The sequence below is a fragment of the Capronia epimyces genome, assembly GCF_000585565.1.
Source record: "Capronia epimyces CBS 606.96 chromosome Unknown aczIQ-supercont1.2, whole genome shotgun sequence".
Classification (NCBI taxonomy): Eukaryota; Fungi; Ascomycota; class Eurotiomycetes; order Chaetothyriales; family Herpotrichiellaceae; genus Capronia; species Capronia epimyces.
Genome location: NW_006912905.1, coordinates 245,199 through 270,583, shown reverse-complemented (window position 1 = coordinate 270,583; position 25,385 = coordinate 245,199). Strand labels below are relative to the sequence as shown.

At 55.0% G+C, this 25,385-nt stretch overlaps 8 protein-coding genes across 8 annotated transcripts; 3 read left to right on the top strand and 5 right to left on the bottom strand.

Moving 5' to 3' along the window:
* Positions 1-2,687: 2,687 nt before the first annotated feature.
* Positions 2,688-5,609, top strand: A1O3_01923 (uncharacterized protein; the record flags this gene model as incomplete). Its single annotated transcript, XM_007732066.1, has 1 exon — positions 2,688-5,609. The coding sequence occupies one exon, from the start codon at positions 2,688-2,690 to the stop codon at positions 5,607-5,609; it is 2,922 nt and encodes a 973-aa protein (XP_007730256.1).
* A 756-nt stretch (positions 5,610-6,365) lies between these two features.
* On the bottom strand, positions 6,366-6,987 carry A1O3_01922 (uncharacterized protein; the record flags this gene model as incomplete). Its single annotated transcript, XM_007732065.1, has 2 exons — positions 6,366-6,766; positions 6,825-6,987. The coding sequence occupies 2 exons, from the start codon at positions 6,985-6,987 to the stop codon at positions 6,366-6,368; spliced, it is 564 nt and encodes a 187-aa protein (XP_007730255.1).
* A 496-nt stretch (positions 6,988-7,483) lies between these two features.
* A1O3_01921 (eukaryotic translation initiation factor 3 subunit E) lies at positions 7,484-8,881 on the top strand (the record flags this gene model as incomplete). Its single annotated transcript, XM_007732064.1, has 2 exons — positions 7,484-8,577; positions 8,668-8,881. 2 exons carry the CDS (start codon positions 7,484-7,486, stop codon positions 8,879-8,881), a joined length of 1,308 nt encoding a protein of 435 aa, XP_007730254.1.
* A 616-nt stretch (positions 8,882-9,497) lies between these two features.
* Positions 9,498-10,953, bottom strand: A1O3_01920 (peptide chain release factor 1; the record flags this gene model as incomplete). The annotated part of the gene is made up of 3 exons (XM_007732063.1): positions 9,498-10,532; positions 10,590-10,774; positions 10,848-10,953. 3 exons carry the CDS (start codon positions 10,951-10,953, stop codon positions 9,498-9,500), a joined length of 1,326 nt encoding a protein of 441 aa, XP_007730253.1.
* A 567-nt stretch (positions 10,954-11,520) lies between these two features.
* On the bottom strand, positions 11,521-13,367 carry A1O3_01919 (uncharacterized protein; the record flags this gene model as incomplete). Its single annotated transcript, XM_007732062.1, has 3 exons — positions 11,521-12,909; positions 13,019-13,140; positions 13,193-13,367. The coding sequence occupies 3 exons, from the start codon at positions 13,365-13,367 to the stop codon at positions 11,521-11,523; spliced, it is 1,686 nt and encodes a 561-aa protein (XP_007730252.1).
* Positions 13,368-14,396: 1,029 nt separating this feature from the next.
* On the top strand, positions 14,397-15,998 carry A1O3_01918 (uncharacterized protein; the record flags this gene model as incomplete). The annotated part of the gene is made up of 1 exon (XM_007732061.1): positions 14,397-15,998. One exon carries the CDS (start codon positions 14,397-14,399, stop codon positions 15,996-15,998), a length of 1,602 nt encoding a protein of 533 aa, XP_007730251.1.
* Positions 15,999-16,475: 477 nt separating this feature from the next.
* Positions 16,476-19,613, bottom strand: A1O3_01917 (uncharacterized protein; the record flags this gene model as incomplete). The annotated part of the gene is made up of 2 exons (XM_007732060.1): positions 16,476-19,444; positions 19,505-19,613. The coding sequence occupies 2 exons, from the start codon at positions 19,611-19,613 to the stop codon at positions 16,476-16,478; spliced, it is 3,078 nt and encodes a 1,025-aa protein (XP_007730250.1).
* An 858-nt stretch (positions 19,614-20,471) lies between these two features.
* Positions 20,472-24,260, bottom strand: A1O3_01916 (uncharacterized protein; the record flags this gene model as incomplete). The annotated part of the gene is made up of 2 exons (XM_007732059.1): positions 20,472-21,391; positions 21,440-24,260. 2 exons carry the CDS (start codon positions 24,258-24,260, stop codon positions 20,472-20,474), a joined length of 3,741 nt encoding a protein of 1,246 aa, XP_007730249.1.
* Between the last annotated feature and the right edge of the window lie 1,125 nt (positions 24,261-25,385).

The following is a 25,385-nucleotide window of genomic DNA, read 5'->3' as shown; positions in this document are numbered from 1 at the left end:
TCGACAAGGTTACAGCGCACAGTGTGTGACGATAATCAAAGTTGTAACGCATCGAGTCATCGTAGTCATTTGTCGACGATACGTGTAGAGGAGCGTTCGGGCACCTAGTGGGCTTTGCTGGTCGCCAAACGAGGCGATACCCGTAGTATAACGGGCCCAACGCCCGAAAGAGGAGCAATTTTCTGCATCTAGAAAGATTGGGTGATCTATATCAGCACGAAGGTTCCCTGTATTCTGCGAGTGCCTAGTCTGCTACGGAGGGAGGGATGGGCAAGCTCAAGCGCATTTATTGGTGCTGGGATCGGGAAACCAGGCTCACTGGAATGGTTTCTGGCTTGTGACACAACGAGGATTTGTGTCTAAAACCGTTCTGCCTACGAGATGAGGGAACTCCCAGTGCGGATCTGCCAATCAGCGAAACTCTGTCTGCTTCGCAAGAGCATGAGCTGTTGAGCAAGGAACGGCACGGGGACTATGTAAGCTTCTGCGGCGCCTCGAACGTTTCCTCTTCTCTCCTTCCTTCCTACATTTACTTTTAATTATTCCTGTTCTCGCTCTCGGTGGCCTCTGCGGCTGCTCCTTGACCTCATCGATGTCGTGCCAGCCGGCTCGAAGGCTTCTCCTCCCAGGCGATCACCAAGACATCCTCTTTACCTCTTACTTACGAGTCGAACAAACCCCACGACACCCAGCAGGGAATGCAGAGAGGGTCTCGCCTCGCCGGTACAGCCATCTGGAGTTGTTAAATCAACGCAATATGTACCCGAGCAGGGTCGACCGTAGAGGACAAGACCAGCAATTATCCGGATGCCTCCTCTTCTTGCAGCCCTGGCGAAGTCCGCCTCATCAATGTGCAAGCAAGGTGAGATGGAGCGAGCAGCGAGCGCGGGAATCTTGCGTCCAGCTGAGGCAATTCGGTGAGGGACACTGCAATGGTATAGGCGAAAGCGGAGCATTCTTGTCTAAGGAACTTGACGGGGAGCCTAAAAGATGAAAACGAGACTGGTGCGACCCTGTTTTGGCTTTGTGTCGAAACTGTATCGCGAAATACACACCCGGAATCAACACGGCAGTGGTGGCACCTGTGGACTGTCCTTCGGTCACCGACAGGAACAGCGGGCATGGACCGAGTCTCCAAAGCATCTCTACAGCCGAAGGTGAAGATGAAACGTGGTGAGTTCCAGGTTGCAAAGTTCCTGAGCAGTGTCCAGGCTGTCCAAATGGAAAAGTCTCCCTCATGTTCGAATACGACGGTTCTGTCTGACACAGCTTCACCTTCCTCTGGTTTTGTCAGACGGGCGACTTTATCTCCCAGCTGACAAAACCCTGGACCGGACAGGCGTCCCGAGCGTGCTGTTAAGGGGCCCTCCAAGACCAATAGGGATACTCAGAACAGGCTTCCTAGGCATGACCCGCCACCTCTAGCGGGACCAAGGCACACTAGAGCAATCTTTTGGCCTCCTAAGCCCCTCTCGGCGCCCGCTACGGTTGACAAACAGGTTACCCGAGCATTGCCACGTCTCACACCTGCGACCTGCGACCTGCAACCTGCAACCTGCGCTCTCTCCCCCTTCTTGAGTCTCTCGCTCTTCTCCCCCCCAAGCAAGAACGTCCCTTTGTCTAGGCTCCTCTTTTCTCCCTCACAACTTTTCCCTGGCCCGAATCCGACCTTTCACAGTACCGAGTGTTCCTGTGCCCTATTATTCCATCCCAGTCTCGATCCCTTAGGTACTTAGGTACCCTTAGTTGCGTCTGGCCGTTCCCTTGCCAGTGGTCACGCCCAGTATTCACACAATTACACCCCCCCGGCTTCCTCCTACCTGTGACTTTCTTCTCCTGGCTGCCGCACCCATACACGAACAGCAGTCCGACGCATCACCACGTATCAAACCAGACAATCCGCCATCTAATCACATCCACGGTAAGCCTGCTGCCATATCTCTTAACCCTTCCAGTCCATTTCACTCCCCCTGGCACATCTAAGATAGTAGTGAGTGGGTTGTCCTCTCTGTCCCTCTGGCGCCGGTTCGCAACAGCCGGAATCATGAGTACAGCACATGGCTTGCCCACCACATCACCTCCTCTCCTACCACCACCGTCTCCATCGTTAGCGTCCATTTCCCATCAAGATGCTCGATTGAGATCACTGTTGCACGGCCCAAGGTACCCGAGTGGGACTCTCTTGATCCTCGTTGCCGCCTCCTCGCCTCGCTGACTATGGCTAACATCCCCCTCCTCTCCTAGGGCCTCCCCGTTGTCCTCAGCCAGGCGCCCGCCCGAGCTAAGCCGCTTTGGGTACCCCATCCTCAGAGAAATCTCGACGTTCCGATTCGGTTCGCATCCCTCTGCGCTCTGACGATACTCCCCAAACACTGCCAGTCAGGTAAGTCATCCTATCCGATCTCATCGTCTCCTCCTACTATCCTCTCAACACCCTCCGCATCACATGCCCTGGCGCGTCCGATGCCGACCTCACTTCAACCTGCGACGCGTCCTGGTTGCTTGAGGCGCATGCAGTTCGTGCTTCCGTACACAACCATCGACCGGCTTATCCATCCTCACATGCTTAGCCGTCGCGAACCTGTGACGCGAAAAACACTTTCTTGGAGATGGATGCGCGTGTCTTTGAGCTGAGACTGATGACTTTCTTTGCCATAGCCAATGGATGACCGGACCGCGCCCAAGCCATGAACCCTTGGCTCTCCGATCCCTCCTCGACTCCAAACAATCATGTTGGCTTTGGAGGCCCGATGGATGCTGGCATGTCTTTTCTCCAGCCTCCCCAGACCATAAATCCTGCGCAGTTCCAGAATCCTGCCTTTCTCAACGGCGCTGCTCGAACCGCTTCGCCTGCCTTCCACAACCCTGTGTATCAGACCAACCCCGTAATTCCTTCAAAAAGAGCAAGAGACGATAGCTTGGGCGCATCCCCGCGGCAGGCACCAGGAGGGCTATCTGGCTCGAGATCACAAACACCCGGACAAAGTCTTTTCCCGGGATTCAATCCTCAAGCGAATGGCGCGCCGGCGGTATCTAACGCGCCGACACCTTTCCCGCACCTCCAACAACCTACGTCCAACGCCACACCCTCACCAACAACTCAACAAATAAGCCAATTCAGCCAGCCCGGCGGTAACCAACGCGTCGCGACGGCTTCGCCCAGTCCGTTTTCTCCCCAGCAGCATACTGGACACCATGCATCGCCGGCGCCCTCGGACCATGGCAGTCGCGTGGGCACACCGCATGACAACCCGCATAATTTCATGCCCAATGGAGTCTTCTCGGCGGGTTACAACCAAGCTCAATTTGGGCCAAATATCAGCAACCGGATGCCTCAGATGGGGATGAATCCCCAAGCGACGATGGCACATCAACATCCAGGGATGTCCGCTGCACAAAGAAACTATCAAATGCAGCTGCAAGCCCAAGCCGCTCAAATGGCGCAGCAACCTGGGCGTGGCATGAACGGCTTGCCTAACAATCCCGGTCACCAGGCCTCCAACCCACAGATGCCCCAAGGACCACCTGGAGGTTTTCATCCACCGAAACCTAGTAACCCAGAAGAATTCATAAGAGGGTTGCAAACATTCATGGCTGCCCGAGGCAGGTCTGTGGACCTCAATCCCGTGATCTGTGGCAGACCGCTACAACTGCTACGGTTGTATGCTGCTGTAGTGAAGAATGGAGGGTCACAAAGAATATCCAAGTTGAACCAATGGGGTGCCGTGGCGCAACAGTTTGGCTTTCCTCCGCCGCAACAAATGCAGGCTGGTCAAGAGCTGCAGGTATACTGGATGAACAACCTTGCTCCTTATGAGGCTGCTTGGCAAATGTCGCAGCAGAAGCAAAGAATGGCGGCTCAGGCTGCTGTTCAAAGTCCAAGCCAAAATCAGATGTCTCCTTCCCGAGAAGTTCATCCGCATCAAGACCCCGGACACCAGAGAGCTCCTTCTGTGAATGGCCAAGTCGGGCCCCAAATGCAACAACCTGCCACCAACGGACTCGCTCCTCCTCATAATCAGGGACAACAAGATCTGTCAGCTGCACCCCCAAACCGGCCAAATATGTCCCGCCACTTCGATCAGCAACAAGTGACAGCCATGCAAGCTCAGATTCAGACCCCGCCAAAACGTCCACAGGCGGTGGTCAAGGCGGTCGTGCCAGAGCCTGACGTGGATCAACCTCTGTCAAGGCCTATTCAAGATCCTTTCAGACCCGACGTCCTCCCCCCTAGTCGCTTTCATGGCCCAATCAACGTGGACGAAATGTTTATCATCGGACAGCACATCATAGAGTCAAAGCCGTTTGCTCCTACAGTCAGAGAAATGGGCATCATCGATATACATGCCTTGACCATGGCAATCAAATCGGGTCTTCATGCAGAGACACGGCTGGCCCTTGATACTCTCGTCACCCTGTCCACCGAGCCTGCATTGCAACTCTCCTTGGTCGACTGCGAGGACCTCATGGACGCGCTGCTCGACTGTGCTTTGGACCAGGTCAACTTCCTCAGCGAGCATGCCGCAGAAGTCTCCGATGACATGCTCTTGCCTTCTTATGAAGAGCTTGTCCGTGCATGTCGTTTGGAAAACGAGTCTCTTCAGGAGGCTCCTGAGTTTGGGACAGTTCAGTACGACCTCGAGCGAGCAGCTGACCGACTGATATGTATAACAACGCTCATCCGCAACTTTTCGTTCTATGAGGCCAATTTCGGCATTCTTGGTCAACCAGATGTCATCAAGTTGATCAGCCATGTTGTTCGCTACCTCGGAACAACGGAGATGTTCCTGCGAAACAATCAAAACACCCTCGACTTCATGAAGGATATTGTCATTTATCTCAGCAACCTGTCCACCTCCCTTCAGTTGCCGGGCAAGGAAGAATCTCTCTGTGTCCTACATTTCCTCCTCGCATTTGCACCCATGCCTCGACCCACCTCAAGCTCTGCTAATAAGGTCTCATTCACGATGTACACGCCAACGCTACACAAGTACATGCCTTCAGCTGTGGACAGTCTTGCCAAATTATTGGCTCGCGACGAACCGAATCGGATGTACTACAAATCAATATTTGCAGCCGACGCCCATTCCACCCCGCCATTTGAATTATTAACGAGAACTTTTGGCTTGGCCATCTCTCCAGTACCCGCCACCTCAGGCCACACAAGGACCATTATTGAAACCCGGAAACCTTTTCTCCTGCAAGGAATGCTAGCAGCTGAAATCTTGGCCGGGCTTGCACCCGGTTCGGACCACCCTTTGGCCCGCTCATGGCTAGAATCGGAAGATGGCTTTGCCTGCAACTTGTTGCGGCTGGTGGGGATACTCAGCGCGGACCGGACTGCGCAAATGGCTCCAAAACAACCACAGCCGAACAATAGAAACATCCCAGAACCCGATGTCAACGGGTATGGAGCGATCGCGAATCGTGCCATGGCTGTTCTGAAGACTTTGGTTCAGAAAGCACGTACTATCGACGAACATGGCTCCACGGTTGTTCCGTTGGGCGTTATGCCGAGGAGGGAAAGTCTTTTAGGAGCGATGATACAGAAGGACATCGATCCTGGCATCCTACGGCAGCTCTGCATCTTTGCTGGGTTAGAGGAGTGATGTGACTGATATCCATGGCTGGTACAGAGTGCGGGTGATGCAACTCCTTGATTTTGATATTCAGTCAGCGCAGCAGAATTTCCGTGACGGCATGCATGCCCGGGCAGGTGCATTATTGGATGAGTTGCATCGACATAGATCTTTCGGTGCAGATCAGCGATACCCAGCCTTATATGCATCTGGCTATGGACTTGGCTAATGGGCCAAGGTATATGACTTGGTATCAATAGTGTGTTCCCATCAACTTGTATAGTTGGCGACGAACAGAGATGGCATATGTGCAGGGAACCAAAAATTACAAGAAGGAACTCCATCTGATGTGTCTACTAGCAAACTTGAACTTGATATCCCTGAGAGCAAATAAAGACATTTCTCCCGTCAACGCACCGCCTGACAACTCGGGCAATAGCACAGCACAGAATGGCTACGCTACGTAGCCTCTTGATTGTCTTTCATTTGGTAGGCCTGAGACCATTGATTGCGGACCTGGTAACGGAGGAAGCTTGTTGCACCCACTGCACTTGCTCCCAAATGCTTGATCCAGTAGTGCAGCCATTCCTCGAGTCCTCCACTGACAAAATGTCCTGTCCGTTCCCAGTCCCCCACTGGAAAAATCGAGAACGACGGGACATTTGCAAGGCTTTGACTCAGGACAAGCATTCTTAAGTGGTCCGACGTATCCATTTCGTCGGTCCGAGCATGGTGCTCTCTCTTGTAGAATGAAGCTGTCGCAACAACACAGCTCGATTGCAACCTTTAGAATCCGTTCAGTTCCGCCCACTTCTTGATCTCGGGCCCTCTCCATCCGCGCACAACCACTTGCTTTGTTGTCCAATTGATTGCCACAGTCTCTTTACGCCGCCCCTTCACATCCACGACAAACTGCTGCAAACCGAGCGCCGTCCTAATTCGTCCTGCCAGCTCGTTCAGGTCGCCTGTGATTTTCCGGATTGAGGTGATGTGTTTGCTTCCGCCAGCCTTAGAGCTTTCGTAGATGGGAAGGTTTGAGGATGATGTGCGGTTGATTTTGAAAGGGAGCAGAGATATTGTAGGACTCGGCCCCGGTTGGTTTGCGGCCTCGAGCTTCACTGGCGACGGTGGAGGGTCAGGAAGAGATTGAACGGTCATTTTCTGGGCGCGCAGTTGGCTGCTTTGATCTGCAGCAAAAGTCAGTGATGGGTTCGATGGATACGGCATCATCTTACTGTCACATACGTTCTTTGCGCAAAGCCTCTTTCTGTCTGCGATGTAGCTTATCGAGTAGAGTAATCTTTGCATATTTCTCCCGGGGCATCCAATTCGATTTCGATCTGATTTGACACAAGGGCTGCTGAGGGCGCAGCAGGGCGCGAAGAAGCAGTGTCGAGGGGGGCCTCATGACGACTGTATTGTTGTACGTTGACAAAGAAGGTCGGCAGAGGTGCAAGGAATGATATTGGGCGTGATTAAACGACGTGCTCCCCAGTGCCATCGATGGATGTGAAGCGTGAATGTTCATGCTGGTCATGTGACTGTCAAGGACGCCAAGCCTGCAAATTCGGAACGGAAGATCTATAAATCCGCACGCTACTCTCCTTTCTCTTTAGCGCCGGCCATACCCGAAACCTTAAATTTATGGCAGCGGGCCACACAGAAGAAATGCCTTCGAGCCACGATATCCACGACGGACACCCAGAGCACCCATCCAACAGTGAAACCGCCGCCTACATCTTCTCCCTCGACCTCCCACCAGGCTCCCAACCTCCCCGCGCCCTGACCCCTCCCCTCCCTCTCCCACGGCACGAATTGACGGCGGAGAACCTCAAGAAACTTGAGGAAGAGACGACCAGAACGCCCAAACCGCTGCTCATCTCAAACTCCAAGGCACAGTCAATATGAGCGCCATCGACGATGCCACAGGCGAGTACGCCTTTCTGGCGAAACTTGTCCAGCATATGGACCGACACCTCGTTTTCCCCTTACTTGAACATCAACTCAACTCGGAAACCATCTCACAGGAGCGCTACGATGACCTCAAACTCGCCATTTTCAACCTTCTGAAAAATACAAACATGATCGACTACGTGGGAAATCTGTACCAGGAGATCCATAAGACGGAGGCCGTCCCTGCCGAGTACTCACAGAAGAGAGAGGAGGTCCTGAAAAGATTGGCTGCGTTTGAAGAAGAAACCGCACACCTCACAAATCTCCTCAGCGATGAAGCCGTGACTTCTCAATTGCGCAGCGACAAAGTCGCCAACTTGAAATTCTTGGAAGAACAGCACAACGTCACACCGCAGATGGTCGACAAGCTCTACGAGTTTGGTCGGTTCCGATACGAGTGCGGTCTGTACCCCGAGGCAGCCGATCTGCTGTACCGTTTTCGCGTGCTGTCAACAGACAACGACAAAGTGGTCAAAGCGACATGGGGAAAGCTGGTTTGCGAGATCCTCGGCGAAGAGTGGGAGAACGCATTAGAAGAGGTCGAGAAAGTCAAGGAGCACATTGAGACGCGGCTGTTTAATAACCCGCGCGCGCAACTCACGGCTCGCGAGGCTCTCGTCCACTACGCCCTGTTCCCCTTCTTCAACTACGAACCAGCCCGGGAGAAGCTTACGGACCTATACTTCTCGGCGCCATATATCAGCACCATCCAGACTGTCTGCCCTTGGATTTTGCGGTATCTGGCCGCTGCGGTCATCACAAACCGTAACCGCCTGAATAACTCTCACAACTACCAGAAACAGCTCAAGGATCTTGTGCGCGTGGTCAAGCAGGAAGTCTACGAGTATCAAGACCCGGTCACGGAGTTCATCAAGGCTCTGTACATCGACTTTGACTTTGAAGGGGCCCAGAAGAAACTGTCCGAGGCCGAAGCCATCCTACGAGGCGATTTCTTCTTAGGTTCATCCACTGATGCCTTTTTGGACGCCGCGCGACATTTGATCTCCGAAACCTACTGCAAGATCCATCAGAGGATCGATATCCAGTGAGTCTCCGATTTCGAGCGCTCCTTTCCCAGCTGCTATTCGCTTGCAGCACTTTTGTTTCTTTGTTCATACTAATGCCCTTCTTCCAGGGACCTCTCCACCCGCCTCGGCCTGTCCTCAGACGAAGGCGAGAAATGGATCGTCAACCTGATCCGCGATACCAGGGTCGACGCAAAGATCGATTACCAGGCCGGCACCGTCGTTATGAACCACCCGCCCCAGAGCGTGTATCAGCAAGTCATTGAGAAAACCAAAGGCGCTTTCTTCCGCACTCAAGTTCTTAGCGCTGCTGTGGCAAAGTGAGCAGCACCACGAAACCAGGATAAGATGCACGACGGGGGAATTGAATCGACCATTCTTTAGAGCCAGTTGAAGTGGCAGAGCCAGGTGTAGCAGGTCCACCAGGCTTGAGATGGTATCAAGGATCGAGGGGTGTGTTGCGTCGAAATGGATTGGAATGGAATGGAATGGCGTTTGCGAGCTGGTGGAGCATGGAAGTGGCCAACGCCGTCAGCAACCGAGCCCTGCGCCATGACAGGAGTGAGCTGAGGTCAGGTCAGGCCAGGGCACTGAAGCAGCAGAGCAAGTTCTGCGCGCAAGCTGTGCTGGAATATTGAAGTGCGTGCACATAAAGCTGCATCACAGCGAGGGCAAGAAGCAGAGCGCAGAGAGCAGAGAGCAGAGAGTGGAGAGCGGAGAGAGGACTTTGTGTGCTGGACGATACCCATGAGATTGAATCATGAGAACCCAACCCTTGGGACTTTTGATGAAAATGCGTGCGTGCATGGGTCTAGAGAACATAACAACAGAAAGCTCGAGCTGGCATTCGAATGAAATGGCTGATTACAAACATGTTTCCTACCACGCATCATCGTCGTCGTCGTCAAAGAAGCGACGGTGATGACAATGACACTGATTTTCATTTCTTTCCGTTCGTACTCCCATCCCCAGTCCCATTCAGCTGATTCTTGGCCTTCAGCTCCTCCTCGGCCAAAAGGCCCTTGACCTCGTTCTCGCTCATCCATTCCCTCACACTCTCCATGATGGCTTCCAAGGCTTCGTCGCCGGCAAGCACGCCGTCCAGGTTCGAGGATTCGCGGCCGCTCCGATGGTCCGTCACCCTGTTCTGGGAGTAGTTGTAGGTGCGCACCTTGTCCTCTCGGCCGGTGCGGGCGACGCCGCCCATGACGCTGCGGCGCATGGCGATGATCTCGGCCTCACGCTGTTCGCGCCTTAGCTGGGCGATCTTGCCGCGGAGCAACTGCCACGCCTTCTCGCGGTTCTTGTGCTGCGACCGCGAATCTTGCATCGCGACCACAATGCCCGTGGGGATGTGCGTCAGCCGGATGGCCGAGTCGGTCTTGTTGACGTGCTGGCCGCCGGCGCCCCGGGCTCGCATCGTCTCGGACCGCACGTCCTGCGGCGCAATGTAGTAGTCGGAATTGGGGTCTTCGTAGTCCAGGTCCGACTCGCCTCCCGATTCGGGTAGATTGGGCAGCACCAAGACCGACACGGCCGATGTGTGTGTGCGTCCCTTTTTCTCCGTGGCCGGCACCCGCTGGACGCGGTGCACCCCTGCTTCGGAACGAAGGATCTCGTAACTGCCTGGATGGTTGATTTCGAGAAGCGCGTCTGTGAGCGCATTGTCTGAGACCGAGTCGTCCGGAGTGTATGATGCCAGATGGGTGGGCCATTTCATCCGCGCACAGAATGCGAGGTACATGTCCAGAAGAGTCTGGGCGAACAACGACGCTTCGCTGCCACCCGCTCCCGGATGCAACTCGATCATGCAGGGCAGGTTGGCGAACGGATGCGCGGGCACCAGCGATTTCTTCAGTCGAGAGGTCAGCGCTGGCAGTTCGGCGAGCGTGGATTCGATGTCTGACTGTGCGAGGCCGCGTATTTCGGCGTCCGAGGACGGGTCATGGAGGAGACTCTGGAGTTCGACGAGAGACTGGGGTGCATTGTCAGTGTTCATTCATTGCCCGAACGCCGGTGTCCTCGGCCGTACATGCTGAGCGTCGTCCCATTCTTTCAACGCCGTAGCCACCGAGCTCAGCTCGCCGATTTTCTTCGCAATGCCGACATCGTAGTCGGTGGCATTCGCAGCCGTCAATTGTTGGTGTTCGGCCGCGACCGCTCGAGCGCGCTGGAGGAGGACAGGAGAGATCTGAGGACCGATTTCGGAGATGGCAGCTATGACAGTGGCAGGGAGATCGAGTCAGTCTGCGTGGCCCGGCGTGCTCGTCTGACAACTACTTATACTTACATGAACTCTGGAAGCGAGCCCGGGCAAAGCCAGGCCTAGCTCCCGTGCGAGACGGAAGTCCAAGGCATTTTGAGAATAGCCGCCAACTACGGCCGCTACTCAACATGCCTTGAAGGGACAAGAGCGGACAAACAGAAAAGGCGTGGCGGGATGGTCGTCGTCCATCGAAGTACCAGTGCAAAAATTCAGAGGGCGTACGCAGGACAGAGTCCTGTATACAGACGAACACGGCAGGTTTGACGGCTTAGGGCCAATCGGCGCAGCCCCTGGTCAGCCTTGTGCCTCGCCCAGCTTCAGCCTCGTCCTCGTCAGTGTGGCCAGGGGAGAAATGCCAAAGTAGGACAGGGATAAGCTGAATGCTGAATGCTGGATGCTGAATGCGATTACAATAACTTGGTCAAAAGTATATCTATCATGCAGACTCAAGCACGAGACTCATCCTAAAAACGACGCAAAGCAGCGTTCAACTCCCTCCCGGCTTCATCTAAGCCATTGATTTATTCCGATGCCGATGTCTTCCCACGCCGGGCCATGTGTATGCATTTTCGTTCGCTCCGCCCGCCTGTCGGTGATTGAGCCTGGAGATATAGAAAAAGGCTGTACGTACAAATGCCGTCATGTCTCGTCAGTTCCTGTGATTTCATATGTGCACGCATGCTGTCCATCCTATACATCATGAGCGAAATGCCCACATTGATTCGACGCCATTCTCGTTTCCAGCCGCCGCCTCCCCTTTGCCGCCGGATATGTCGCCATTGGTTTTCTCCCGTAGTGGCTGGCCCGTCCAATTCGGAGTTCTGTCATCACCATCCATGGGGAAGAAGACACCTTCAACCTCCTCGTCAATCTTCTTGGAGCTGAAGCCTGGACTGGATATACCACGGTCGAGTCGACCAATTGGCGCCGACGAGTGCCTCAGCCCGCTAACCTGGGGTCTTGTTCCGTTCAATTCGCCAGAGTCGGCTCGGTTCAATTGCATTCGTGCCATGGCTTGGGAGATACCAGAAACCTGCACACTAGGGCCTGAGCCTCCATTCGGCATCCATGATCCGCGAAGAGGCGAGCCGACGTGGCCGATACTGGGCGGCCCGATGCTTTCTGCCGCTTTCTTCTCCCGCTGCTCGGCCCACAACGCACTGAACCTGGACGGGCTCCCGGCTGGGGGCGAGCCAACCTTAGTCGACGTTCCGCTTGGTATGGCCAACGCGTGGGCGTGCTCCTTGGACCCCAGCTCCTGGTCCGGTCTCGACATGCGTCTCATCCTTTCCTGCGGAGTCAAGACCTCGTCATGCAGACTGTTGGGCAGTAGATCTGTTTCAACTCCCAAGCCTTCCTCCCATTCAGAAAGTAAATTTGCGCGTGGCACACTAGCCGACAGACCCCTTACTTTCATGGCTCTCTGGGAGTGCATTATTCGCTGACTGATGGACTCCTCTGTTTTTTGAGGCGAAAGACCGAGAGGAGATGCATTTCTCAGATTCGAGCCCAGGTTGGCATTTCGCACATTGACGATCGACTCGGGTGGGCTTCCGAGCTGTCTCGAGAGGGACGAAGAAGCGACTGGCGACCGCATTCCGAATTTATCTGGGACGGACTGGCCGAGAGGGCCGTATTGAGCTATGCGCGAAATGCCGTTTGCATCAAAAGACTGGGGAAGAGGGGCATTGAGAGCCGTCCTAAGATTCTCGACGGGCGACTTGGGGTACTGGTAGTCATTGGGAGGTGAACCGAATTGTGATGTCGGGGGTGAGTTGAGTCCGGAGTCGAGAGCGGAGTGGTTTTGGTATTGGTTGTATCGATCGGGATATGCATCTGGCTCGTCCGGATCTATGAGAGGGAACGATTGACTTGGGAAATAGTCCGGCCCATAAGGCTGTTGATTGAGCAGAGGGTCGCTGATGTTGGAATCTGGGTTGGGAAAGGGCGGTTGATCTGCTCGGTTCGAGTAGTTGAAGTTTCGGCTAGACATGGCCAGGCCAGCATCTAGATCAGCTCGATTGACCCGGCGTCCGTCGGGGAGGTAATGCGCCAGGGCACATTTGGCTCCGAACTTGCAGTTTCCCTGATCCGAGTCAACAGGTCACGCACACACACACACATATGTACACACACAGAGAGAGAGAGAGACCCAAGGGGGAGGGGGGAGAGAGCGAAAGCGAGAGTAACGTTACCTTCATGAAGTATTTGCATGGCGCCTGCTGGCTCATGGGGTCGAGAGAATGCGAGAATGGACAGGCGTTGCCTGCCTGGCAAGCGCCTTGTCGGAAGAACTTACACGGCACATGCTTTGTATCTGGCCACGACTCAGAATGCGCTCACGCACCGGATTGCCTGATTGGACTTACTCTTGTTGGAGGCATTGGGAGGGCTTCGCGCCATATCGAACAGCGCCGGACCGGTCCCGACACTGCCCTTGCGTTCTGCACCGTTGCTGAAGAGTGCTGTTCCTGGCACCGGGACTGCCTTTTCCCCATTGGCGCCGAGGCCATTGCGCGAGCGGTTACCACCATGCCCCTGCATCATGGGTAATGGCATTTGAGTAGAGGAAGTACTGTTTGAATGTCCACGATTCATGCCGTGATAGTGATCATGGTCTGGCCAGGTCGTCGAAGAAGTCGTGGTCGATCGAGGAGGGCCACCGCTCATAGCGTGGGGAAGGGCTGCGGGAGAGGGAGAGAAGACGCGTTCGGATTGTAGATAAGAGGGTTCGGAACAGGCTGGGGGCGGGCAAGGAGGTGCGTCGGCTCGTGCAGCGCCTCTGCTCACGAGGTCAGGCTGCCGTGGATGAAGTGGAAGTGGAATGCAGGTGTGCGACGAGTCATGCGCACGTTGAGCACGCCGCCTCGAGACCGGATCGATCGACTTCCCCACGTGTATCGAGGGTGTCAGCCCAGGGGACGAAGGAGGCGGTAGAGGGGGCGAGTTGAGGTGTCTGGCTATGAGATACAAGTGTTGTCGATATGAGAAACCGAAGACGCGGCGTCACGAGAAATGCAGTCGAGGTCGAAGGGTCGAAGTGTCGAGGGGCAGAGTCGAGTCTGGCAGACGAGGTGAGGCCTTCTGGCAACATGATATCGTCTTTATCACCACGGCCAGATGGTGGGGCGAAGGTGCGGCCGCAGGCGCAGGCGCAGGTGCAATCAGCGGATGGAGGAGCGCAACAACCGGCAGTGCAGGCCATCCTGAGCCCCTAAGCCTTCAATTAGGCACAGTTGGCTGGCAGTTCTATCCCCCACCGGCGCCCAATTTGAGGCTGCAGCTAGCCTAAAGCGCCTATCAAGTCCCCCCAGCAGCGCTCAGCAGGGCTCCCTAGGCTGCCCCCGAGGCGCTTTGGACCCAGGCCGCCCTGCGACGTTAATAGGGTAACTATGCTGATCTCTTTCCCGCAGTGCCCCTAGCGCCAAGGTGCTAAGCTGGACACTATGCTTGAAAGGGACTAGACCACCGCAGGCTGCTCCTGGTCACGTGGCATCATTTTCTACTTCGATGTCGACATCCTCCTACATGTAACATGTCTCACTGGCTAAATGTCACTCCTGTCTCGTCGACATGGCCGCTCATATTGAGCTGCCGTTCTTGTACCAGACACGGACCATTCTGCGATGTCACTGTCACCCGAGAGTGAGAGTGACTTGCACCACACCACGACGGAGACTCGTGTCAAGTCGACCGCATCGGCATCCGCATCCAGAAACGCCCGGCAACCACGACGCCCCTGAGTCTGACAAGGACAAGAGCCATGGCGGCTTTCTCAGAGAAAAGGCCCGGCAGGTGGCTGGATCTTCGAAAGCGCCCTCGTCCATTCCCGACACCGTGGGCACCCGAATCAACTCGACCATCACGGCTAGTGAGCGGAGAGCGTTTGAGACAATCCTGCGCTTCACTCCCAAACAAGCCGAGCCGTCTAGTGTGAAGCAACGATCTCCCTTTGTCGACGCTGTCGACACCGACGTTGAAAACATCCTCAGCATCTTCTCTTCTTCCATAAAGAGCTACCATGCCGACCGAGACCGAGATGAGAGAGAGGCTCGTCGACAAGAGCCAGAGCCGAAAGCCGGTCCTTTCCACGCCTTGACCTGCGAACCGTCACAGACGTTTGCCAGAGAACCAAAGGTGGGAGCACTTGATGCCGAAGAATCAGCATCAGCAGCCACGCTACGTCCAGAGCGAGTCGCGCCAGAGACCACTGCACAAGCAACCAAACTGCAGGAAGGCCAATCCCGGGCGCCAGAAAGGCTGGACGTCGACACGGAGGCACCGAACCTGCCTCTCAGCGAGCCATCCCTGGAAGAAATCTCCCGGTCGCTACAGCTCTCGCGCTTCGACGCGTCGATCCAGCACGCGGTGCGGACTCGCATGACCGAGATTGCCGAGGCGCTCCAGAGCGCGGCAACATCGACGACCAAGCGCGGCGACCTTGCCATGTGGGAAGTGTGTGAGAGACAGATCTTCTCGATGGCGAGCCACCTGGCGCCGCCGCGGGAGAAACGGGCCAAGCTGGCCGAGCCGCCCCGGTTCACGTTCACCAAGGCACACTCGGACAACGCGCCCGAGCTGATAGAGGCGGCGGCGCGAGCGTCAGCGTCGGGGCAACATGGCGGAGCGACGACGGACCCGGTGGCGTCCAGCCTGCACGAGGCAACTTCCGCGTCCGCGTCCACGGCGACGGCCACGACGAGTCTTCCGGTGCTGCACCATGTGTACCCTGCGGCGCTCCTGCTAGCGCTGCGGCTGTACATCCACCACTTCCCGGGGTCGCCGCTGGCGCACGACCTGCTGCCGCGGATCCGGGCGTTTGGACACACGTCGTACGTGCTGGGCGCGGGCCCGCAGTTCTACAACTCGCTCCTGTCGCTGGTGTGGCTGACGCGCTCGTCCCTGCGCCAGGTCGACGGCCTGCTCGCCGAGATGGAGCGCGGCGGCGTCGAACTGACCGAGGAGACGTACCGCATTCTGCGCCAGATCGAGGACGAGCGCGCCGCCGACCTGGGCCGCGAAGAGGGCCACGCCGGCGTCCTGAAGGGCAGCAGAGGCGGCGCTTGGTGGAAGAGGCACGAGCAGGTCTTTTGGTTCCCCCGGATCTTGGACTGGCTGGCCGTCGTGGCCAAGAGGCTGACGATGAGGGACATGGCTGAAGCACCTCTACAGTGAAGATACCCATACAAATATAAGCTGTGGCGCCATCAAGAAAAGGAGGCCGACATCTGCCTGGCGAGAGTAGACATACGGACATGCGGTATATCTGTCGTATGTGTACGTATGCCTGGCATGTACGTGTCACAAGTGTCTTGATCTAACACAGATATAGCTACGTCGCTATCTCCCCCGTCTGATGATAATAGATAGAATTTGAAATCCAGATACCCGGGGCGTCTTCTATTTCTACCCCTTACCCCCTTTCCGATCCTTCCTCAGCCTCGTGTTATGCGTATTACAGAAGGGGAATCTCAGGTAGTCGATGCCACCCAGCCCCCTCCCTACTGGCTACTAGAAGCAGCTTCAAGCATTGACGCACCTCGTCGACTGGCTGTCTATCTGTCTCTGAGTCTAGATTCTTACCACACTGCTTTGTGGTCTCGATGTGCGCGTGGGCCTGGCCTCCTCCGCTGTGCTGTGCTCTCGACCCAATCAATCTGCTTCCGCTCCGTCCAGTGTACAATCTGCTTTGCGCTTCTTCACCGGTCGCACTTCGATAATCTCGACCGAGGAGTCACTCGCATTGCCCCCATCGTCACCTCCACCCCCACCGTCGCCATCATACAGGGTGCTTGAGAGACCTCTTCGCTTTTGCACAATGACGTCCGCATCTTCCTTCGGGGTTGACGTCTTGACGCGGCACACATCTCCCTGATTCCAAGTGATGCTCGCAGTACCCGACGCTTCGCCCTGTGTCTGCGCCCTCCTATCCAAAGATGCAAACCAGGCACGGGCGAAGTTCCGGCCCCAGCCCGCCCCCATGGCCCATGGCACGCCGTTGCCGCATTGCTTGTATTGCTCTTCAACAGAGCCGGCCAAGAGAAAGCGGTCAGGCATTCCCATCGCACGGCGTCCTCCTTCCTTAAGAGACAAGGTGCGGTGTTCTAATGGGTGTATAATGTGTCCGCCAAACCGGGCGTCCATGGGGGAAGTGATCGTGCACACCGTTCGAAAAGGCGCGTCGGGATCGACGCGTCTTAAGCACTGGGAATTCCGGGCCTGCTTCGTAGGGTGGAGATTCCCCTCGAAAAATCGACGTTGATGAGGGAGCAAGCCCCCATTGTAATACGTCTTGCTAAGGGACATGCACTCAGGCTGGGTTGGGATCTGTCGGACAAGACTGCGATAGCTGACCTGTCGCTTGAAATCCAGGCCCAGACGGTGGAGAGGAACATGACTCGGGTCACGGATGTTGATGCTGGTGTCGTTTTCGATCGTATCCAGGTCTCCGATCACCTCGGACACGGTGCGGATCTTACGGAGCCCTGAACCGGCGGGCCCATGCGTGTCCACCAGCCTGTCTGGGAGAATGACGCCCGGAGCAGCAGCCACAACGAAGAGTCGCTCCCGGATTGACGCTCCGCCCAACCTCGAATCCAGGTGAATCGACTTGCGCACTTGATAGCCCAGGGCCACCAGCTGGCAGATGGCCTGCCGACAGGCATTCGGCCGCAGTCGATCCATATTCGGCACATTCTCCATCAGCACGTATGGAGGCAGAAAGAGCTCGATCCATGACAGCATATTCGCCAGCAGCGAGCCATTCTTCTGGCTTTTTCGCGTGTCTCTGAAGACATTCAGCGTACTGTAGTAGGGGCAAGGAAACCCGCCGATTATAAAGTCGATTTCGGGCAGAGGCTTTCGCCCTGAGGCAAAGGCATCGAGCCCTTCCTCGACCGACCCGATTTCCACCTGAGTGCAGTTCGTATCGTCGTTGGCCTGGTAGCTTCGTGCGGCGATTTCGCAGTGCTCGACGGCGAAAACAATCTCACTGCTGCCGTTGGAGGTGAAGGCATGGTCAAAAAGACCCCCTCCGCTGAAAAGACTGAGACCACGGAGCTTTGGTCGATTGCCGCGCTGCGTGGGGTGCAGGTGGCGCCCTTCGCTGCTGCGTTGACCATGTAGGAGACATCGACATGACAACTCCGACTCGGTCACGTTGGTGATGGCCTCCTCCTCTTCACGGTAGAGCGACTGAACGAATAGCTCGGAGCCTGGTGCCGTAGGATCCTGTAATACCGAGGCCTCGACGATTCGTACAACATCTTCGATGTGGATATCTTCACAGCTGCACTGGTCACTGAAGAACAATTCGTTGCCGATAGGGTACGATACGGTTGCATCCCCTCGAGAGCCACATATCGTATCGGACGGAAGGACCAGCCAGATGACACTGATCGTCTTGCTCATAGTCTTCCTCACCCACGCGTAGTTGAACTCGTACTGGCCATCATCCTTCTTTGCCCGCACGACAACAACTTTGCCGAGGAGCTCTTTTGCATGGGAAACGTCAACCGGTCCGTTCTGTTCTCCCGCTTCTTCCAGAATCAAGGCGGCTTTCTCGCGCTGGTTCACCTTGAACTTGTCGGGAAATCCCCACTGTCGTATCTTCCTGGCCCGGTAGGCTTCTACCTGAGAAGATAGCGGAAGCACTTCCAGCAGGTTGTACCTTTGCCACGCGGAAAAGCGCAAGAATGAGGCAGCGATGTTGGGCGTGACGGTCGTTTTCAGTGATTTGAGTGCCGCTCGACGAGTCTGCGATGCTTTGACCACGCCGGTTTCGACCCAGATAGGATGAGACATCCGTGAAGCATGTTCATTGGTTGTTCCTTTGCGCCCCAGCACGCAAGCCTCATGATAGAGAAATGGAGCATATGAGAGAACGTGCTGACGAAAGTCGGTCCGCTTCGCGCACTGGGTATGCCAGATCTGCAGCTTTTCCCCATGGAGACCGAGCAGCCAGGTCCAGAACTTAGACCGGAAGTCAGATAACTGGACGCTGTTGCCGATACAGAGATAGTCTAGGAAGAACTTGGCAAAGTCCGCCAGCCAGGCAAAATTCGTCCAGTAGGGCAAATAGACCTTTGAGGGGAGCTGCAGGCGGTACCAGTAGTTCTTCTTCTCGCTCTCAACTGTCATGATCCAGATGGAACCCTCTGTCGAGTGTGCTTCGAGATTGCCAAGTTCGCCAATCTCAACTGCGATGACTTCTGCCGCAAAAATCTGGCGTACAAGCCCCCGGTAAACGAGCAACCCGTCAATGAGCCAGCAGGGTTCGGCGAGGCCAGCCGTATAGTCTTCTGTTGGTGCGAGCTCAGACACAACAGCGCTGAGGTATTCGAACTGACCTGGCGACTGTGGATGCTGAGGCGCACGGTAGACACAAAACTGTTGGATGTGAATCTCTTGGAAATGTTCTTTGGCCGCGGGCTCTAGGACACCGTCCTCCAGGGTGCCAAACTCGTTGAGGATGTCTTCCTCGGACGACTGCGGCATTTGAAATCCGGTCCTCAAAGTCTGGGGGTAGAGGCGTTCCAAGTCTTGTGGAGACTCCCAAACCTCAAGTCGCTGGGCAAGTCCTGTGAGGAGGTCTTTCAATGTTGGAATCGGTGAAATGGATGCTGAGCGACAGCAGCTGCTGTCGGACAGTGCTCGGGGGCGGATTCGTCTATCTGGCTCACCCGTCATCCGAAAGACATTGTCTTCTCCGTCCCAACGTTCTAGTCCGTCTGAGGACAAGATCTCCTCGTCCCAGATTTCTGTTGAAGGGGCCGGTGTCCGCTCCGACATGGTTGTCCTTTGCCGGCCTCGGGGAAGAGAGCTAAAGCAGCACCTTCTTTGGGAAGACGGCTTCTTGGAGGGTAACAACAGTTCAAGAAACAAAACGAGCTCGCTGTGACTGGAAGAAAAGTTTCAACCAGACCAGAGAGGGAAAGTGAGGATCGAATGAGCCGCTTGGAGGAAGAAGGATGACGGTCAGAAGAAGGATATCTTGGGAGCAGACATGACAGGAGACAGGGAGGAGTGTCTGAGGTTGGCTGCTTCGAGCGACCTGTACAAGGTTGCCTTGCAAGATGAAGGGAGTTGAGAGTGTCGCGGTACAGAAGGTGAGGGGCCCGCTCATTCACCTCGCTCACCAGTTGTGGGCACAGTCCTTGACAGATATCGTCCCGAGTACCCTCAACAACATGTCATTCTCACCATGTCTCTTTGTAGATTGGCCCTAGAAGAGAGTGTGAGTAAGTGACTACGAGCAATTGCTGAGGGGAAGTGTGTCTGAGAGTTAGGAGTCATCTGGTAGTCATCTGTCGATACGATATTGTCAACATCATTTGAGAAGAGAACCCGCCATTGGGATTCCCTTGCCGAGAGCTAGGTGAGCGCACTAGAAAAGGCTTGATGGGTAAAGGAAGATAAGGGAGGCAATTGCCAAAGATCAGACCTCGAGGACATCCTGTATGTTTGCTTTGTGCCATACCTCAGGAGGATCGGAGGTGAACTCGGAGCTGCAAATCATACCAGCAGTCTCGAACCATAGGCCCTTAGGCTGGGGGCAGACGTGAGAAGTGGGCTTAAGTCGCAAGGTCTTGTGCTTGTGTACATGCTCAGGTATCTACCATATAAACTCGTCAATATTTCTGGTGGTCGTCAAACTTCATTTGCGTCGTCATCCACATCATGCTGGTCTCCGGGTTTTCCTTTCCTGCGGGAAGAAGAGCTCATTAGCTCAAACAGGCGACTTTTCGACGTCCCATCGCGGCTGCTCGGCAGGGGTCTTGAGCGACCCTCCTCCATCATATCAATGGATGCGGTTGATGAATTGGTCGAGTCGGTCAAACGAGCGTCTGCCGCCCGATACGGAAAAGGTATGCGTCTGTCCCAGGCGACAGATGCCGAACTCGAAGGCGTACTGTCTGCCTCGCCCACACCCGGGGACGTCTCTGCAGCCGTGTATTCTGTGTCAATCATGGACCTGGCCATTTGTGGTAGTGCGGTTATTTCGTCATCCGCGTCCGCCGTCATCGGCTGCGCATCGAACGGATTCGGAGCGATGGCTCGCTGCTGGTCTGTGAGCAGCTGTTGCCACGTAGACTCTGAATTCTCATCTGGTCGCTCGGCTTGCTCGGCAGCTTTCAGACATTCTCTGGTCTTCTGATTCAATCCCGCACAAAGAGTATGGAAAGCGCGCACAGCTTCATCGTTGGTGACTTCGCTGATATTTTCAGGAGCACGAGAAATCCACAGATCGACGAGCTGTGCCAGTAATTTGGTGTGGTCCAGTAGGAATGGTAGACTGGGCAATCCTTCTCGCGACACCGCCGGGAGCCGGTTTCGTATCTGATTTGGTGCCGCAAACTGAGGCTCCAGACTTGCTGATGCAACTTGGATAGAACTGACAGCACAGATTTCGTCAATAAAGCTTTTGAACTCGTTTGTGGAGGCGGCCAAGAATTTATTCATGGGCTCCATCCAAGGCTCCTTGGTTCCAAAACGTGCGGTGTTGGCAAGCACATTTAAAGACTTCGCGATCAGGGTGAATGTCCTCTTCGCGCGGTCCGACGGTTGATCTAGGCAACTTATCAGCGACGACGTCAGAAAGAATCCAGAGAACCTACCTTGTATGAGGCCGAACAGCTTTGGATTCAGGATGGCGGGACAGAAAAACCGGAGAAAGAGAAACCCCGACACACTGGTGTACTTGACTGTTCGAATGAAAGATCCATATCGGTCCTCGGCACAGGACCGTACTAGGCGGAAGATGACTCTCAAATCCATCGGGCAACGGGATGCTGAGACATATATCGACTTCCAAATGGATTTGGTAAGGGACAACAGATTCGCCCAATTTTTGTCAAGTTGTTCGCGGGGGCTGACTCTGTTCGGGTCGACTTCACAGTCTGGATTCCGCTCAAGGATCGTTCGAAGCCTCTCCCCGAGGACCTCTTCCAAATAATCTTTGCCGAGACGGCGCATATGTGCGTCGAGTACCTTGGTCACAAGAGAGTTGCCGCGGAAAAGCAAATTCGCCTCCATGGTTGCGGATCGGCTCAGATCTCGCACAAGAACTTCTCTTTGCTCGGCGGATTCGAATGAGTCGTTGGAATGGATACGATCACTGAATCTCAGGCGCGACGGAGGGCCATCTCGATAGATGCCATCAATCTCCTCCTCGATCAGGTTGCTGATCCACTCATTGGCCAATCTAGACGCTTGGAAAATGTCCAACAAAAGATTGGACAGGTGCCGAAGATCTGGTCCAAGAAAATGAGCGATATGCACGGTCAAGCCGTTGGAGAAATTTTGCAATAACGTGGAGATCTCTCTGTACTCCTCCTCCAGTAACACCATAGTCTCTTGGAGTGCTAGGCGTACCAATATTGTACCAACTGAATGGTCATTGTTGTCGAACAAAGGCCACCATTTCTCGAGTATAGGCTTGTGTTCCAGCTCGTCTAGTGGTACATCGAGTCTGCCGAAGACTGGATCGTGAGAAGAAATCTCCAATCCATTGAAGCCGGACAGATACCCAGCCTCTGCAGAGAATTCATTGAATCCCTCAGAAATGGCTGTCCATTCTTTCTCAGCCGGGGTCTCAAGCTTCACTGCGACTGTAATCTTTGACAGTGCAGCAGGAATATCTTCGAGGTTGAATTCTTCCACCCAAAAGGCCGAAGATAAGGCCGACTTGGTAGTTGTACGGGCACGCAGATCCTTGTCGAGCAACACCTCGGCGTAAACACGTTCTCTAGTACTCTGTTCTCCACCGAACGACTTGCCCTTCGGCTTGTGGAAGTCGTGAGAATCCTTCAGAGCAAAGCGTTCACTAAACTTGGCTTCGATTATCTTTACCGACAATGAACGTTCGATTCGGAACATGCCCTGACTCGGCTGGCTCTTGTATTGAGCACTGTTGTCCGAGGCTTGTGGTATGTCGAAGGGAGGTCGCTCTGGACCGTACAGTTCTGGCACAGTGAGGGCGCGGAGGAGAACGAACCAGGCTTCTAGAGCGACATTGCTTTCGAGGCAAAGGACCATGGGCCGTGACGCTGTTGCGGATGCCACATGGACGCGATAGTGAGGATAAATCGCGATGCAGCGCGGCATTCGAAGCACACTTTCGTCCAACCTTTGGATGGCACAGCGAGAGAGCTGGGACAGATGTGTGACAGAGATCACATGAGTATCAACGTCTCCCAACAGCCGCAAGGTGCCATTCTCATGCAGGGTACAACTGACTTTGCGCCAGCGAGGGTTCGACTCGGTGGCTGTACGACCGGCACCGTTCCAGAATGACGCAAGTTGCGAGCCTGAGGGTAAGGCGCCATCCCATAGCAGCATATTTCCCACCTTGACGATGGCGGTGCTTTTTGGGCTGGAAAGATCCGATACACGCCTCTGTGACACCGGTTTCTTGTCGACCATGCCAACGGGTTGAGGTTTTGTCATTTTGTTGTGAATTCCTTTCGGTCTCAAAGGCTGCCAACATAGCAGGGCGGCAAGCCAAGAGTCAAATGTCTCTGGCACTGGTGGACGAAGTTGGTAGCCTGTCCCGGAGGACGCCACCAAAACACTAAGATAGGTACTCTGAGTTTCTTGGTCATAGTGAGTCCTGACTGTGCAACCCCTCAAATCCGCGATCAATGTTCTGGATTGTGTGACTTCTCCTTTCGTCTGGCAAACAAGATTTCCCGGGGCTACGTTGATAGCACAATAGCCGGAAGCCCAAGCCGTCGTATGCAAGGGCCTGAAAAACAAGATTCCGTGCATCCGACCACAGGTAGTCTTCATCAAATGCAGGATTCTAGCGGAATCAATGTCGAGCAGCCTAGGAGAGCGGACAGTAGTTGCACTCCCAGAAGGCATGTCTTCAGGTGTGAAGGGCCGGCGCGGGGTTCTGGGTGGGTTGCGAGGATCGGCCTGTGCCAACAGCTCGGAGCCATTCACCACTGATGGGAAGCCGATGGACTCATAAGTTCCTTCGGCGCGCTGCCCCTGTGCAGGGCCTGTAGTGATAGACCCAAGTCGTTTGCGGGTCTTGGAAATGAAAGAGCCAGGTGAGGTGTCCAACGGTAAGTCTTCCTTAGGACCTGGTCTTGTCTGAGCTCTCCGTCTCCTCTTGTCAATGGTACTCTCCTCGTCAGTATTCGAAACCGATGCGGAAGCCTCGCGTCGCCGTTGGGAGTTTTTGGTTCGAGATGTTGACATGACCGGAGAACGAACGTGAGAGGCCTGGGCAGAGTCATCGCGAAACGTGGTGTACGCTCCAGAATCGGGTGTCACTGCACGGATCGTTCTGGGATCATGGTCCGCAAACACCTTGCCATGCCTGTCCTGCGACGACGCCTGGCCCCGACTCGACTTTCGTTGAAGGTTTGGCGCTCTTGACCTTGCATATGGTGTGACGTTGTCCTTCTCGTTCTTTTCGGTGGACTCCATTGTTTATCCTCGACGGGGAGTCCGCCACGGGAAGTTGAGACTGGCGTTGGTCCCTACTTTGTTCTTCCCACCGTCAGCATCCGGGATGCCTTATGTTGTTTGGGCGGCGGCGCCCGCTCTGCGCATAGCTGTGATTTTTCAGATTCTTTCGATGTACTCCGGCCAGAGCAGATATTAAGCAACCAGGCATTTGCGCAATGAGGCGGAGAGATCCAACAGTGAACGCCCGAACAAGGCACGTTGGGATTGACTCGTTTAAATCAGGTTGGACATGGGTGGTAGAGGCTTGGAATGGTCTGGCTTTATCGGAGGAGAGAGATCGAGGCGGCGAAAGTTGACGGCTTCCGTGAGGAGCGAAAGATCCGACCAGGAAAAATGAGCCTGTTTAGGTACCTGTCGAAGGATGCTGCAGCGAGCGGCGAACTTGAGAAGGCATGAGAGGCATCTAAAACGAAGACGAAGGATGGAAGTCGGCCTTATGCAGGAACGTGTGGTGCAACCGTCGAGTCAACAGATTGTATGGAGTATGCCAGTGGTCAAGGAGGAGGAGGTGCTGGTGGCAGCGATTGGAGGTTCACTGTGAGCGTGGTCACGATAGGCTGGGGATCAGCAAGCATGGCTGCCAGTTGGTGGCAGCGAGGTAATGGTGGCGATGGGATGGTGCACTGCAGTGGTGGAGATGGACGGCCGTGTCAAAACACTGTGGACTGGGCTTTGGGCTACAGCCCACCTACATACCTACCTACAGCCTATCCGTACAGTAACGTACTTCGTACTCGTCGTTTGCAGTTTAGCAGTTCGCGCCGGGTGTGGGGTGGACGGCGCTACTCCCGACCGTCGAGTTGTAGGACTGGTAAGACTGCCAACTAAAGCATATCCAGCAACTGCACCAGCCAGCCAGCCTCTTGATGGTCTCTATCCGAACTTCAAGACTTCAACCTCCGCTCATGATATTAATCCTATTAGCCCATCTGACTCTGGGAATCTGCCTCGACCATTGGGGCTAGTGCAGTGTACTTGATGTTCCCCGGGACATGGCTCGTGGCTATGGCTAGGATAGGTCTTTTCATGGCACCCATAAGCCGCCCCCGCAGTTGATGAACGACATCTCCCCATTGTCTACTA